The sequence below is a fragment of the Mustela nigripes genome, chromosome 13 (genome assembly GCF_022355385.1).
Source record: "Mustela nigripes isolate SB6536 chromosome 13, MUSNIG.SB6536, whole genome shotgun sequence".
NCBI lineage: Eukaryota > Metazoa > Chordata > Mammalia > Carnivora > Mustelidae > Mustela > Mustela nigripes.
Window position 1 is genome coordinate 27,667,447 of NC_081569.1, and position 14,577 is coordinate 27,682,023.

The window sequence follows — 14,577 nt, forward strand, 5'->3', positions numbered from 1 at the left end:
ACTCCCACAAAGCTCAATAAATTTTTGCTGCATTAAATTGAAATGAATGATAAAAGTTCCAGGACTACATAAATAATATAATATGGTCCTCTACCTTATGGAATTTTCTATCTCCGCACGAAGCCAATGTGTAAATAATTGTTAAAGAGTGTGAAATATACTGCTAGAAACTATATTCCTAATGCTAAGCATATTCCAGAAAATAGCAGTTTATCATAATTTCCCAAGTTACAACTGCACAATTCACAAGCACTGAAGAGCAAGTGAAACGATTTACACTAATCATCTTCTAGTTTATTTGTAAATGATTGAAAGTATGAATATCAGAAGCCAAATAGTAATGCCTTCATGTCACTGACAAACTAGTTAGTAAAAAACAAGAAATGTTAGAATTCCCTTAATTATTCTCCACATTGTTTTATCTTATTAAAATAAATTTAGTTTTTAGATAGTTGAGTTAGAACTGATCATAACCAAATCACGTCTCATTATCTAATATTAAAAATACAAACTAATTAAAAAATTTTCACCATTCCATAAATAAAAGATTTAATCTTATGCTCCACTGAAAGCTCTAGAATTTTAAATTAAAATTATCATATCCTTACCTTGAGCTGAATTTTTTTCTGTAGCTCTTCCATTGCTTCTTGTTGAGCAGCTGTGAGTGCAGCCAATCGTTCTTCCCTATCTCTGTAGAAAAATAGTAAAAATTATAAATTCAACTACTTGGAATAACAAATTTCATGAGATTAAAAAAATACAACTGGGATATATACGCTTATATATTCTAAAGAGTTATTATTTTTAAAATTTTTTCCTTTATCTTTTATTTTTTCAGCGTAACATTATTCATTATTTTTGCACCACACCCAGTGCTCCATGCAATCCGTGCTTTCTCCAATACCCACTACCTGGTTCCCCCAACTTCCCACCCCCCACCCCTTCAAAACCCTCAGATTGTTTTTCAGAGTCCATAGTCTCTCATGGTTCACATCCCTTTCCAATTTCCCCCAACTTCCTTCTCCTCTCCATCTCCCCTTGTCCTCCATGCTATTTGTTATACTTTTATGAGTGCCTAAGCCCCAAATATACTGCTCAATAAATGTTTAAGAAGCAACACAAATTCTTAGTTATAAAATAGGTTATAGTTATAAAAATAGGTTTCTGGACCCACACTAAGTATGGGTTCAAACAAAGCTCTCATTTAAATATGGTATGTTGAAAACCTATTTTTCTCTGAAAACAAAACACTAAAAGCACAAGAAATGAACAGAAAAGGCATAGACTCACAAAGACAAAAGTAACAGCAAAGGAAACAATCACAAATTATGAGACATACAAAGAAGTATGACCAGGCTTTGAAAAAAGCAGTCAGTTGAAACTGTCTCTGAATGAGGCTATATCGTATATTTAGTAGACAAAGACTACAAAACAGCTGTTACAAATATGTTCAAAGAATTAAAAGGAAGTATGCCAAACTAAAGAAAAATATTATGATAATGATTCAACAAATAGGGAAACTCAACAGAGAAATAAAAAAGTAAAAAAAAAAAAAACAAAGACAACTTTCCAATAAAAGGAATCAAGAATCTTTAAACAAATAGCTGATTCTACGGGTGGAGCAGAGAAAACACAAGATGAGTATGGACGATCCTGCAGTGCCAGAAGGGCAAGAAGGTGCTCAAAAAATAAAATGATGAAGTATGTTGAAGGCACACAGGGGCTAAAAGAAAGAGCTCCCAACATCCAAACCTAGAACACTTTGAGCAACAAAATAATACTGGTTTATAGCACAGTGTATAAAATAAATATCTATAAGTCCACACTGACATTTAAAAAAGAATTTAATAACTGAGTAGGAGAGAACAGACAAATGTCCTGTTACAGAAGAACTGCAAATAATTTACATAGGAATACTCCTCCCAAGGAGGTAAAATTCCCTATCTTTTCAGTATTGGTTAGGCTTAGTGGCTTGCTTCCAGGGAAGATAGCATAGAAAAAAATTTTAGAGTAACTATACAGTGGAGAAATCTGACAAACACTACCTTAGCCGAGATCAAGGTTAAAAAAATTAGTGATAAGTCAAATTGACAGCATGAACCTTTGACATGTTATGAATGGTAATTCATAGTTATTTCTGTGTTCTTCCTTCCAAAAAGTTGTAACATCAATCTAACCAGGAGAAGGACATCAGACAAGTCTACGTGAGGGACATGCTACAATATACCTGACCACTATTCAGAACTGTCAAGGTCATCAAAACTATGTGCAGCCTGAGAAAATGTGACAAATCAGAGATGCCTGAAGAGAAATGACAATTAAACATCTGAACAAATAACAGCCAAACACTTCCCAAACTTGATTGTACAGAACTGAATAGTCATGAATAGAACCAACCTAGACAAATCATAGTCTGATTACACACAAACAGAAAATTCGAAGAGCAGGAAAGAAAAAGTAATTCCCCCATACAGAGGAAAATCAAAATAATTAATGGCTAACTTCTGTATCAGAAAAAATAGAAGTTAAAAGATTCAAAATAGTGAAAACAAAAAAGAACAAAACCAGGAACTCTGAACCCAAAAAAACTATCATTTAAAATGAAGGAAAATGTCAAGTATACTACAATAACAAAATTTTTTAAAACCAAAATGAAGGCAAAATATTCCCAGATAAGCAAATGCAAGATAATTGAATGACAGCAAAACTCTCTTACAAGAAATATTGAAAGAAACCCATGTAGCTAAAAAGGAGTTATGCCAAAAAGTAACCTGAATCCACAAAATAAATGAAGTACCCCAGAAATGGTAAGTATGTTAATAAGTATAAAGGAACATAAAAATACATTTTCTCTCTTATTCTAATTTTTTTGAAAAATGTGGCACTACATAAAGAGATAATATAACACTACATTGTTGAATTTATTACATATGTAGGTATACTTTATGTGATGATAATAACATGAGGGAAAGGCTACACAACTATAATGAAACAAAGTTGCTCTATTTTATAAAAATTAAGTTAGTTTTAATCAAAAGTAGATCATTTTAAGTCAAAAATATTATAATAAAGAGAGGAACTACTAAGCAAAATTAAAATAAGAGTTTAAAAATCAGGAGAAAGAGATGCCTGGTGGGTAGGTGAGGCGGTGAAACATCTTGATCTTGGCTCTTGATCTTGGCTCAAGGCATGATCTCAGGCTCGTGGGATCAAGCCTGATGTCAGGCTCCCTGCTCAGTGGGGAGTCTGCATCTTTCCCTCTCTCTCTGCCCCTTCCCCTGCTTGTGCTCTTTATCAAATAAATAAATAAATAAATCTTTGAAGAAATGAAGAGAAAAATTTAAATTATGCACTAAAAAGTATTAACAAAAAAGGCAGTAGTAAGAGAAAACAAATAAACCCTTCAGATATATAGAAAATAAGTATCAAAGTAGAAGATATAAATGTGATCATATCAATAATTACATTCAATGAGAATGGACTAAATACTTTAATCAAAGGGCAGAAATTAGAATAGATGGAAAAGGAAACCTCAACTATATTTAGTCTATGAGAGACACAGTTGAAGTAAAAAGACAAAAAAGGATGAAAGTAGAAGGACAGAAAAAGATATATCATATAAATAATGACAATGGAGATACTTAAAAGAGGAAAAAAGTTGACTTTAAGGCAAGAAATATTTTTTAAAAGTCAAAGAGGAACATTTCATAACGATGAAAGAGTCAATACCTCAGGAAGATATCATATGCCTATAACACTAAGGCACCAAAATACATAAATCAAAAACTGTCAAAACTAAGATATAAGTGGACAATTCAAAAATATTTGGAAATTTCAACAACCATCTATCAAAAATTAATAAAACAAAACAGAAAACCAATAAGCATACAGAAGTCTAGACAAAACAATCAACTAAGTTAACTGACTTTTTTTTTTATAAACATATATTTTTATCCCCAGGGGTACAGGTCTGTGAATCACCAGGTTTACACACTTCACAGCACTCACCAAAGCACATACCCTCCCCAATGTCCATAACCCCACCCCCCTTCTCCCATTGCCCCCCCAGCAACCCTCAGTTTGTTTTGTGAGATTAAGAGTCACTTATGGTTTGTCTCCCTCCCAATCCCATCTTGTTTCATTGATTCTTCTCCTACCCACTTAAGCCCCCATGTTGCATCACCACTTCCTCATATCAGGGAGATCATATGATAGTTGTCTTTCTCTGCTTATTTCGCTAAGCATGATACGCTCTAGTTCCATCCATGTTGTCGCAAATGGCAAGATTTCATTTCTTTTGATGGCTGCATAGTATTCCATTGTGTATATATACCACATCTTCTTAATCCATTCATCTGTTGATGGACATCTAGGTTCTTTCCATAGTTTGGCTATTGTGGACATTGCTGCTATAAACATTCGGGTGCACGTGCCCCTTTGGATCACTATGTTTGTATCTTTAGGGTAAATACCCAATAGTGCAATCTCTAGGATAATCTACACCCAAGGCTGTAAAATAAGTCTCAGTGAATTTAAAGGAACTTTAAAATTTACACAAATTTAAATTTACACAAAGTATATTCTTTGACTACAAAAGATTAGAAAATGACAGAAAATTGGGGATATCCCCAAGTACTTAGAAACTAAACAAAATGATTCTAAATAACTCATGGATCAAAAAATCATTAAAAATTTTAAAAATATCTTAATTGGGAAGAGGGAGGAAAGATGGCGGAAAAGTGGGGGATCCATATTTCATATGGTCCCTTGAATTCTGCTAGATGTCTACCAAATCATTCTGAACACCTGAATTTAACCTCAGATCTAAGAAAAGAACTGCTGCAATTCTACAAACAGAAAAGTGACCACTTTTTGCAAAGTAAGAGGTGCAGACACAGGAATCTAAGGGGATATATCAGAAGATAAACCACGGGAAGTGGGGAGAGCCTTTGTAAGCTGGCCAATGGAAAGTGATAGAGCAGTGAAGTACAAAATCGTAAGCTTTAGAAGTCTGCTCCTGTAAAAGAATGTCCCTGCCTGAAAGGTGCTCAGGTGATGAAGTGGCCCAGACTGTAGGTGGGACAGTGTGGTCTTGGATCCCCAGGGTCACAGAAAGAATGAGGGTGCCTGAGTGTGGCAGAGTTCCCAAGCATTGCAGAAGGAAGCTGGCTACAATTAGCAAGCCCCAGAGAAGCCTCTCGGCTAAGTGTTGTCATAAACCATGAACCATGGCATAATCAGGTGACAGGTCTCTGAGAAGGGGCCCAGCAACAACAACTTCTGGGAGATCTGGCTCCTTCCCCCCAGAGTAGCGGCACAGGTATGCACAGGATAGGGCAAACAGTCCCTGAGCAGGAGCCCAGCCAGTGGCAGGGCATAATGAGATACCCTTCCCCACCCTCAGGACTGGTGTGTCTGTGCCTGCAGGAGTCTGTGGAGTTGGTGCACAGGAAAGGGAATGACCACCTTTCCCTGAGGGTGCACTAAAGAGTGGGGGCCACAATCATTCAGTTCCAGACCTGGAGACTGAGGCGCTGCCATTTTTTTATTTCCATTCTCTAAAGCAATACAAAAAGCCTTCAGGGAACAAAAGCTACATAGAGCAAGCAGCTTACAAGGAGCCCTGCCCTAGGGCAAGGGGTAATACAACTCTGCTAGGCAAAAACAGCAGCAAATCAGTGGAAGAGGCCCCACCCCCAGAAGACCTGCAGGATCCTCAGGCAAATACCAAGTTTACAGATCACTCATAAATGAAAAACTCCTATGCTAGGGTAAAACAGTACATAAAATCAGAGGTTTTTTGGCATAAGTCTTTATTTTTCCAGTTTAATTTTTTTTCTTTTTTTTCCTTTTCAACTAGTTTTTTTGTATCAACTCTTTTTTTTAAGTCTTTTTTTAATTTTCATTTTTACATTTACATTTTATTGATACAACTTCATTTTTGGTTTCCATTCACTGTATTCTACTATGTATATATGTTTTGCATTCTTTACAATTTTTGGATTTAGTGTGTTATAACAAACCAAACTACATTCAGGACCAAGTGAATCACCCTGTTTTGTCCACCTGGGAGATTATATACTTCCTTCCACCTCCCTTTTTTTCTTTTCCTTTTCTTTTTTGGCTTGCAACCTATTTGATTTGTCTAATGTGTATTTTGCTTGGGTTGTGGTTAATATTTTTTATTTTGTTTTCTCATCCATTCATTCTTCTCTGGGCAAAATGACTAGAAAGAGGAATTCACAACAAAAGAAAGAACCAGAGGTAATACTCTCTTGCTTCACATCTAATTGGTAGAGATATAAGTAAAATGTCAGAGATGGTATTCAGGATAACGATTATAAAGTTACTAGTTGCGCTTGAAAAAAGTATAAAAGACACTGGGGGAATCTCTTAGTGCAGAATAAAATCTAATCAGGACAAAATGAAAAATGTTTTAATGTGATGCATTCTATAATGGATCCTCTAACAGCTAAGGTAAATGAGGCAGAAGAATGAGTTAGTAACAGAGAAGACAAGATGATGGAAAGGAAGGAAACTGAAGAAAAGAGAGAAAAACTACCGGATCATGAAGGAAAACTTTGAGAAATGAGCAAAACCATAAAATGAAACAGTGTCAGAATTATTGGGGTCCAAAAGAAGTAAGAGAGAAGTACAGAAAGTATATTTGAGCAAATTATAGGTAAGAACTTCCTTAACCAGGGGAAGGAAACAGGCATTCAAGCCCAAGAGGCACAGAGAACTCCCCTCAAAATCAACAAAAATAGGTTGACATCATGACATATCATAGTGAAACCTGAAAAATACAAAAACAGAGACAGAATTCTGAAAGCAGCTCAGGAAAGAAGATCATTAACATACAAGGGTTGACACTTAGGCTAGAAGCAGACCTGTCCACAGAGACCTGGAAGGCTGGAAAGCCATGGCATGATATATTCAACACAGTAAATGAGAAAAATATGTAGCCAAGAAAACTGTCCAGAAAGGCTGTTATTCAGATTAGAAGGAGATAAAGAGCTTCCAAAATAAACAAAAACTAAAGGAGTTCATAAACTCTAAACTAGCTCCACAAGAAATATTAAAGGGGACACTGTGAGTGGGCAAGAGAGACTAAAAGTAAAGACTAGAAAGGAAGAGATAATCTATAGGAACAATGACTTTACAAGTAATACAATGGCACTAAATTCATATCTTTCAATAATTATCCTGAATGTAAATGAACTAAATGCTCCTATCAAAAGACACAGGATACCAGAATGGATAAAAAACAAAACAAAAACAAAACAAACAAGACCCATTGATACACCGCTTATAAGAGATTCATTTGACACCCAAAGATGACTCCAAATTGAAAGCGAGGGGGTGGAGAACAATTTATCATGCTAATGGACATCAAAAGAAAGCTAGAGAAGCTATCTTTATATGTCATCCTTATATCAGACAAACTAGATTTTATTTATTTTTTATTTCTTTTAAGATTTTATTTATTTATTTGACAGAGAGAGAGATCACAAGTAGGCAGAGAGGCAGGCAGAGAGAGAGAGGGAAGCAGGCTCCCCACGGAGCAGTGAGGCCAACATAGGACTCGATCTCAGGACCCTGAGATCACAACCTGAGCCGAAGGCAGAGGCTTAACCTACTGAGCCACCCAGGCACCCCAAAAACTAGATTTTAAACTAAAGACTGTGATATAAGATGAAAATGGACTCTACATCTTAATAAAGGGGCCTATCCAAGAAGAAGATCTAACAATTTTAAGTATTTATGCTCCAAATCTGGGAGTAGCCAAATATATAAATCAATTCACAACAAACTTAAAGAAACTCATTGATAATAATACAATAATATTAGGGGATATTAACACCTCACTCACAGCAAAGGACACATCATCTAAGCAGAAGATCAACAAAGAAACAAAGGCTTTAAAAGACTCACTGGACCAGATGGACATAACATATATTCAGAGCATTTCTTCCTAAAGCAGAATATACATTCTTTTCGAATGCACATGAAACATTCTCCAGAATAGATCACATACTGGGTCACAAATCAGGCCTCAACTGGTAAGAGACTGACATCATACCATGAATATTTTCAGACTACAATGCCATGAAACTTGGAAATCAAACACAAGAAAAAATTTGGAAGGAACACAAATGCATGGAGGTTGAAGAACATCCTACTAAAGAAATTAAAAAAAAAATACATGGAAGCCAATGAAAATGAAACTATGACAATCCAAAAACCACTGGGATGCAGCAAAAGCCATCCTAGGAGAGAAGTATATAGAAACACAGGACTTCCTCAAGAAACAAGAAAGTCTCACATACATAATCTAACATTACACCTAAAGTAGCCAGAAAAAGAATAGCAAATAAAGCCTAAATCCAGCAGAAGAGAAATAATAAAGATCAGGGCAGAAACCAATGAAATCAAATTAAAGAAGAAAAAAAAAGACAGTAGAACAGATCAACAAAATTAGGAGCTGTTTCTGTGAAAGAATAAACAAGATTGATAAACCCTTCAGTAGATTTAGCAAAAAGAAGACAAAGGACCTAAATAAAATGATGAATGAAAGAGTAGAGGTCTTAACCAACACAAAAGAAATAGAAATAGTTATAAGAGAATATTATGAGCTCTCATATAGTAACAAATTAGGCAATCTAGACTAGGAATTGGATAAATTCCTAGAAACATATAAACTACCAGCACTGAAACAGGAAAAAATAGAAAGTCTGAACAGACCCATAACCAACAAAGAACTTAAATCAATAATCAAAAATCTCCCAACAAATAAGAATCCAGGGCCAGATTTGGGTTTCTAGGTGGCTCAGTCAGTCAGTGTCTGCCTTTGGTTCAGGTCATGATTCCTGGGTCCTGGGATAGAGCTCTGCATCAGGTTCCCTGCTCAGCAGAGAGTCTCCTTCTCCTTCTCCCTCTGTATGCTGCTTGTGCTCTGTCAAATAAGTAAAATCTTTAAAAACAAAACAATACAACAACAACAACAACAAAAAGAATCCAGGGCCAGGTGGCTTCCCAGGGAAGGACTATCAAACATTTAAAGAAGAATTAATAAATATTCTTCTGAAATTGTTCCCAAAAAACAGGAATGGAAAGAAAACTTCCAAACTCATTGTATGAGGCCAACATTACCTTGATCCCAAAACCAGACAAAGACCAACAAAAAGGAGAATTACAGACCAATATTCCTGATGAAAAAGGACGCAAAAATTCTCACAAAGATCCTAGTCAATAGGATCCAACAGTACATTAGAAATATTATTCATCATGATCTGGTGGGATTTATTCCTGGGTAGCAGGGGGGGTTCAACATCCCCAAATCAATCAACATGATAAACCACAATAATAAAAGGAGAAATAAGAACCACATAATCCTCCCAATAGATGCAGAAAAAGCACCTGACAAAATACAGCATCCATTCTTGAAAAAAACCCTCACAAAGTAGGGATAGAGAGAATATACCTCAACATCATAAAGGCCATATATGAAAGACCCACAGTTAATACCATCCTCAATGGAGAAAAACTGAGCGCTTTTTCCCTAAGGTCAGTAACATGACAGGAATATCCATTCTCACCACTATTGCTCAACATACTGCTGGAAGTCCCAGCCTCAGCAATCAGACAACAAAAAGAAATAAAAGGCATCCAGATTGGCAAGGAAGAAGTCAAACTTTCACTCTCCCAGAGGACATGATAATCTATGTAGAAAACCTGAAAGAATAAAAAAACTGGTAGAACAGATACACAAATTTAGCAAAGTCAGAGGATATAAAATGAACACAGGGAAGTCTGTTACATTTCTATATACCAATAATGAAGTAGCAGAAAGAGAAATGAAGGAATCAAACCTATTTACAACTGCAACAAAAATTATAAGATACCTAGGAATTACCCCAGCCAAAGAGGTAAAAGATCTGCACTCTGATGAAAGAAATTGAGGAAGACAAGAAGAAATGGAAAAACATTTCATGCTCATGGACTGGAACAAATATTATTTAAATGTCTGTATTACCCAAAGCAATCTATGCATTCAGTGCATTCCCTATCAAAATAATACCAGCATTTTCACAGGGAATAAACAATCCTGATATTTGCAGGAAACCAGAAAAGCCCCTGAGAAGCCAAAGCAATCTTGAAAAAGAAAAGCAAAGCTGGGGGCACCACAATTCTGGACTTCAATTTCTATTACAAAGTTGTAGTAATCAAGGAAGTATGGTACTGGCACAAAAACTGACACATAGATCCATGGAACAAAACAGAAATCCCAGAAATGAACCCAAAAATGTATGGTCAATTAATCTTCAACAAAGCAGGAAAGAATATCCAAAAAAAACAAAAAGCAAAACACAATTCTGGGGCACCTGGTCATTAAGCACCTGACTTTGCTCAGGTCATGATCCCAGGGTCCTGGGATCGAGCCCCACATTGTGCTCCCTGCTCAGCAGGAATCCTGCTTCTCCCACTTCTGGTGCTTGTGTTCCCTCTCTTACTGTGTCTCTCTCTGTCAAATAAATAAAATCTTAAAAAGAAGAAAGAAAGAGGGACGCCTGGGTGGCTCAGTTGGTTAGGCAGCTGCCTTCGGCTCAGGTCATGATCCCAGCATCCTGGGATCGAGTCCCGCATCGGGCTCCTTGCTCAGCAGGGAGCCTGCTTCTCCCTCTGCCTCTGCCTGACATTCTGTCTGCCTGTGCTTGCTCTCTCCCCCTCTCTCTCTGATAAATAAATAAAATCTTAAAAAAAAAAAAGAAGAAGAAGAAAGAAAGAAAGAAAAAACCAATTTCTCCAAAAAAGGATATTGGGAAAACTGGACAGCAACATGCAAAAGAATGAAACTGGACCACTGTGTTACACCATATATGAACACAAATTCAATGTGGCTTAAAGACCTATAAGTGAGACCTGAAACCATCAAAATCCTAGAGGACAGCACAGGCAGTAATCTCTCTGACATCAGCCACAGCAACTTACCAGATATGTCTCCTGAGGCAAAGGAAACAAAAGCAAAAACTATTGGGACTTCATCAAAATAAAAAGCTTCTGCAAGGTGAAGTAAACAATCAAGAAAACTAAAAAGCAACCAGCAGAATAAGAGAAGATATTTGCAAAGGACATATCTGATAAAGGGTTAGTATCCAGTATCCATGAAGAACTTAAAAATTCAACACACAAAAACCAAATAATCCAGTTAAAAATGGTATATCTGTGACATGACATGAATAGACATTTTTCCAAAGAAGACATCCAGATGGCCAACAGATGTGAAGAGAAGATGCTCAACATCACTCATCATCAGGGAAAATAGAAATCAAAACTACAATGAAGTATTAATTCACACCTGTCAGAATGGCTAAAATGAACAACACAGGAAACAATAAGTGTTGGCGAGAATATGGAAAAGTGAAACCCTCTTAAATTGTTGGTGTGAATGCAAACTGGTGCAGCCACTATAGAAGACAGTATGGAGGTTCCTCCAAAAGTTAAAAATAGAACTACACTACAATCTAGCAATTGCACTAACAGGTATTTACCCAAAGGAAACAAAAATACTAATTTGAAGGGATACATGCACCCTGATGGTTACAGCATCATCAATAATAGTGAGTCATCAATCATCAATCAATCATCAATCATCATCAATAATAGTGAAAATATGGAAAGAGCCCAGATGTTGATCAATGGATGAATGAATAAAGAAGATGTGGTGTATATATATACAATGGATTATTCAACCATAAAAAAAGAATGAAATCTTGTCATTTGCAACCAAGTGGATGGAGCTAGAGAGTATTGTGCTAAGTGAAATAAATCAGCCAAAGACAAATACCATATGATTTCACTTGCATGTGGAATTAAGAAACAAAACAAACAAACATGGGGGAAAAGAGAAGAAAATCAAGAAACAGACTCTTAAATACACAGAACAAACTGATGGTTATAGGAGGGGAGATGGGTGGGGCAAATGGATTCAATAGATGATGGGGATTAAGAAGGGCAGTTGTGATGAGCACCTGGTGTAGTTTATAAGTGTTGAATCAGTAAATTCTATACCTGAAAGTAAAAAAAGACCAAAAAAAACAAAAATCACAAAATTTTTACAATTTCCTTTTTTTTAATATAGAATTGAGCAAGCTGAATTCTAATAGTGGAAATGCAAAAGGGCCAAGACAGTCCTAATAATAAAAAATAAAGTAAGGGATACTAATAGATACCAAGAATTATGGTAAAGCTTTGAGACTTAAGGAGATAGAAAAAGTGACCACTGGGCCAGAAGATAGAGCCTACAAAAGAATCATGCATACATGGAAGCTTCATTTATATTAGAAATTTTATATATTAGTAGGGAAAAAATTGATGCCTAGATTAGAATGGGGTATCCACATGGAGAAAAAAAAATGAAATTGGATTCCTACCTCAACCCATACAATTAAATAAATTCTAAGTAGATAATGACTTTACTATTTAAAAAAACACCAAAACAAAACATTTTGGGTTTTTTTTTCATCTCCATCCTTCCTTTATTTAGTCGCATATAGTACATCATAAGTTTTTGATGTAGTGTTCAACGATTCATTAGTTGCATGTAACACCCAGTGCTGAACACAACATGTGTCCTCTTTAACTACAACATTTTGAAGAATATCTAATGAGTCCAGAGAGGAAGGGATTTCATAAACAAGATTTAAAAAGCACAAATCACAAAGTTTGTTCAGTTTTACTGCATTGCAATCAAGAATTATATTAATCAAGTGGGGGAGTGATTAAGTAGGTGAGGAGCACCAAGTGTTGTAGGGAAGTGCTGAGTCACTAGATTATACACCTGAAACAAATATTACATTGTATATTAACTAACTGGAGTTTAAACAAAAAATAAGAAAAGGAATTATATTAATTAAAAGCCATCATAAAGAGTAAAACGACAACCAATAACCCATAAAAATATTTGCAACAAATATATCTGACAAAGAATTGGTATCTAGTAAAGATAATTCCCAAATATCAAGAAGAAAATATTCCAATAGAGAAAGGAACAAAAAATTTAAATAGGCACTTTACATAAAAAAAAAAAAAACAAACTTGTGTAGTTGGTAAGTATGAGCAAAGTTGCTCAGCCTTATTAATCTTGGCCAACTAGAAAAGCATATTAAAACAACAAAGAGCTATCTTTTCACATACACTAAATTTGCCACAATTAAGAGGTCAGAAAATATATTATTAGGTGTAGAGCAACCAAAATGACTTGGACGTAGCCAATTAAATGTCTTTTCCTGGATCTTTAAATCTTAAGTGATTTCAAAATGTAGGGATGGCTGAAAGTCATTTATCATAATCAGAGTGGCAATATGCTGACAGGACTGCTTCCATCAAAAGACCACCACTGTGCTCTTGTGGCCTAGCCTTTGACACCTGACCATTTCCAAGCTTGTTCCTCTAACTTCCTATCACTTTTACTCCCAATATTTTCCAAAAACTCTCTTGCTTAAGCTAGCCCATATCAAATTCTGTTTTCTGCCATCAAAAAGTCTTGAATTATCAAGTTTCTCACTCAGTAGGAAGATTCAAAAGGTTTCTATTTAAAGTACAATCACATAATTCCTGGAAATTGAAATTCAGTAATTTCAGTATTTGTGACTATTTCTTTAAAAATCTACATGACGAGAAATGGCTTTACTTTTAGACATGATTTGAATATCCACTTATGACATCAAGTTCATCAGGATCAAAATCATAATAGTAAATGAGGTACCTAGCTCTTTCTCGGGCAGCATCCTCACGGGCTTTTTCTTTTTCTTGCCTCTGCTGTTCAATTCGGGCTTCTTGTTCTTTCCTTCTCATCAACAATTCTTCTACACGGGCCTGCCGTTCTGCCTCTAGAGCTCTCTTGCGTTCCTACAATCAGAAAGAAAAAGTTTAAAATATTAGAATTAAGTGTAAAGTGAAAATAATTAAAGGTGGCACCATTTTGACATAAATTTATATATCAAGCCAAGTAGATCCTTGGCTTGCTAGTAGGTATGCTTCTCAGAATTAAAAAAAAAATAATAAGTACCAGTGATATGTGGTTTTCATATGTCATTTACCAGTGTTATACATAATTATAAGAATAAATGCTCCTTGAAGCAGACACTATGTTATTCATATTCTGTGAGAACCTAACATGCATTTTGTGGTTAATCACTTCTAAACCCTCATATTTACAGAAGATTTCAGAAATGCCAGAACATGATGAAAAAGTATAGTTAACAAATTTCTGAACTAAGCACTCATGAAGGAGTTAAGGGGTGTGGGGGGGGGCTTGTGGCAAGGATAAAGAGCTATCATAATACAGCACAGTGGGTAAGAGAGTGGGCACTGGGTCAGATTCCCTGATTTTGTTTCATGACCCTATTATTTACTGGCTCAGGAACACTGGTCTCGGTATATTATAAATGTGCCTTCGTTTTCTGGAAGACAAATAACAACACTACTAATGTCTTCAGATATTCTGAAGAACAGATGAGATAATGCATAAAAAATACTTACGAGAGGGCCTGGCATAGAAAAATTTCAGTAATT

The 14,577-nt window shown here is 35.6% G+C and overlaps 1 protein-coding gene across 1 annotated transcript in view; it reads right to left on the minus strand.

The window, feature by feature from the left end:
• SCAPER (S-phase cyclin A associated protein in the ER) overlaps positions 1-14,577 on the minus strand; it is a 519,522-nt gene that overhangs the window by 325,635 nt on the left and 179,310 nt on the right. Inside the window, exons 17-18 of the mRNA XM_059372064.1 lie at positions 13,769-13,911; positions 609-690 (exon numbers count right to left, since the gene is read on the minus strand). Of these exons, the coding sequence (XP_059228047.1) occupies positions 609-690; positions 13,769-13,911 (225 nt within the window). The remainder of the gene's footprint in view (positions 1-608; positions 691-13,768; positions 13,912-14,577) is intronic.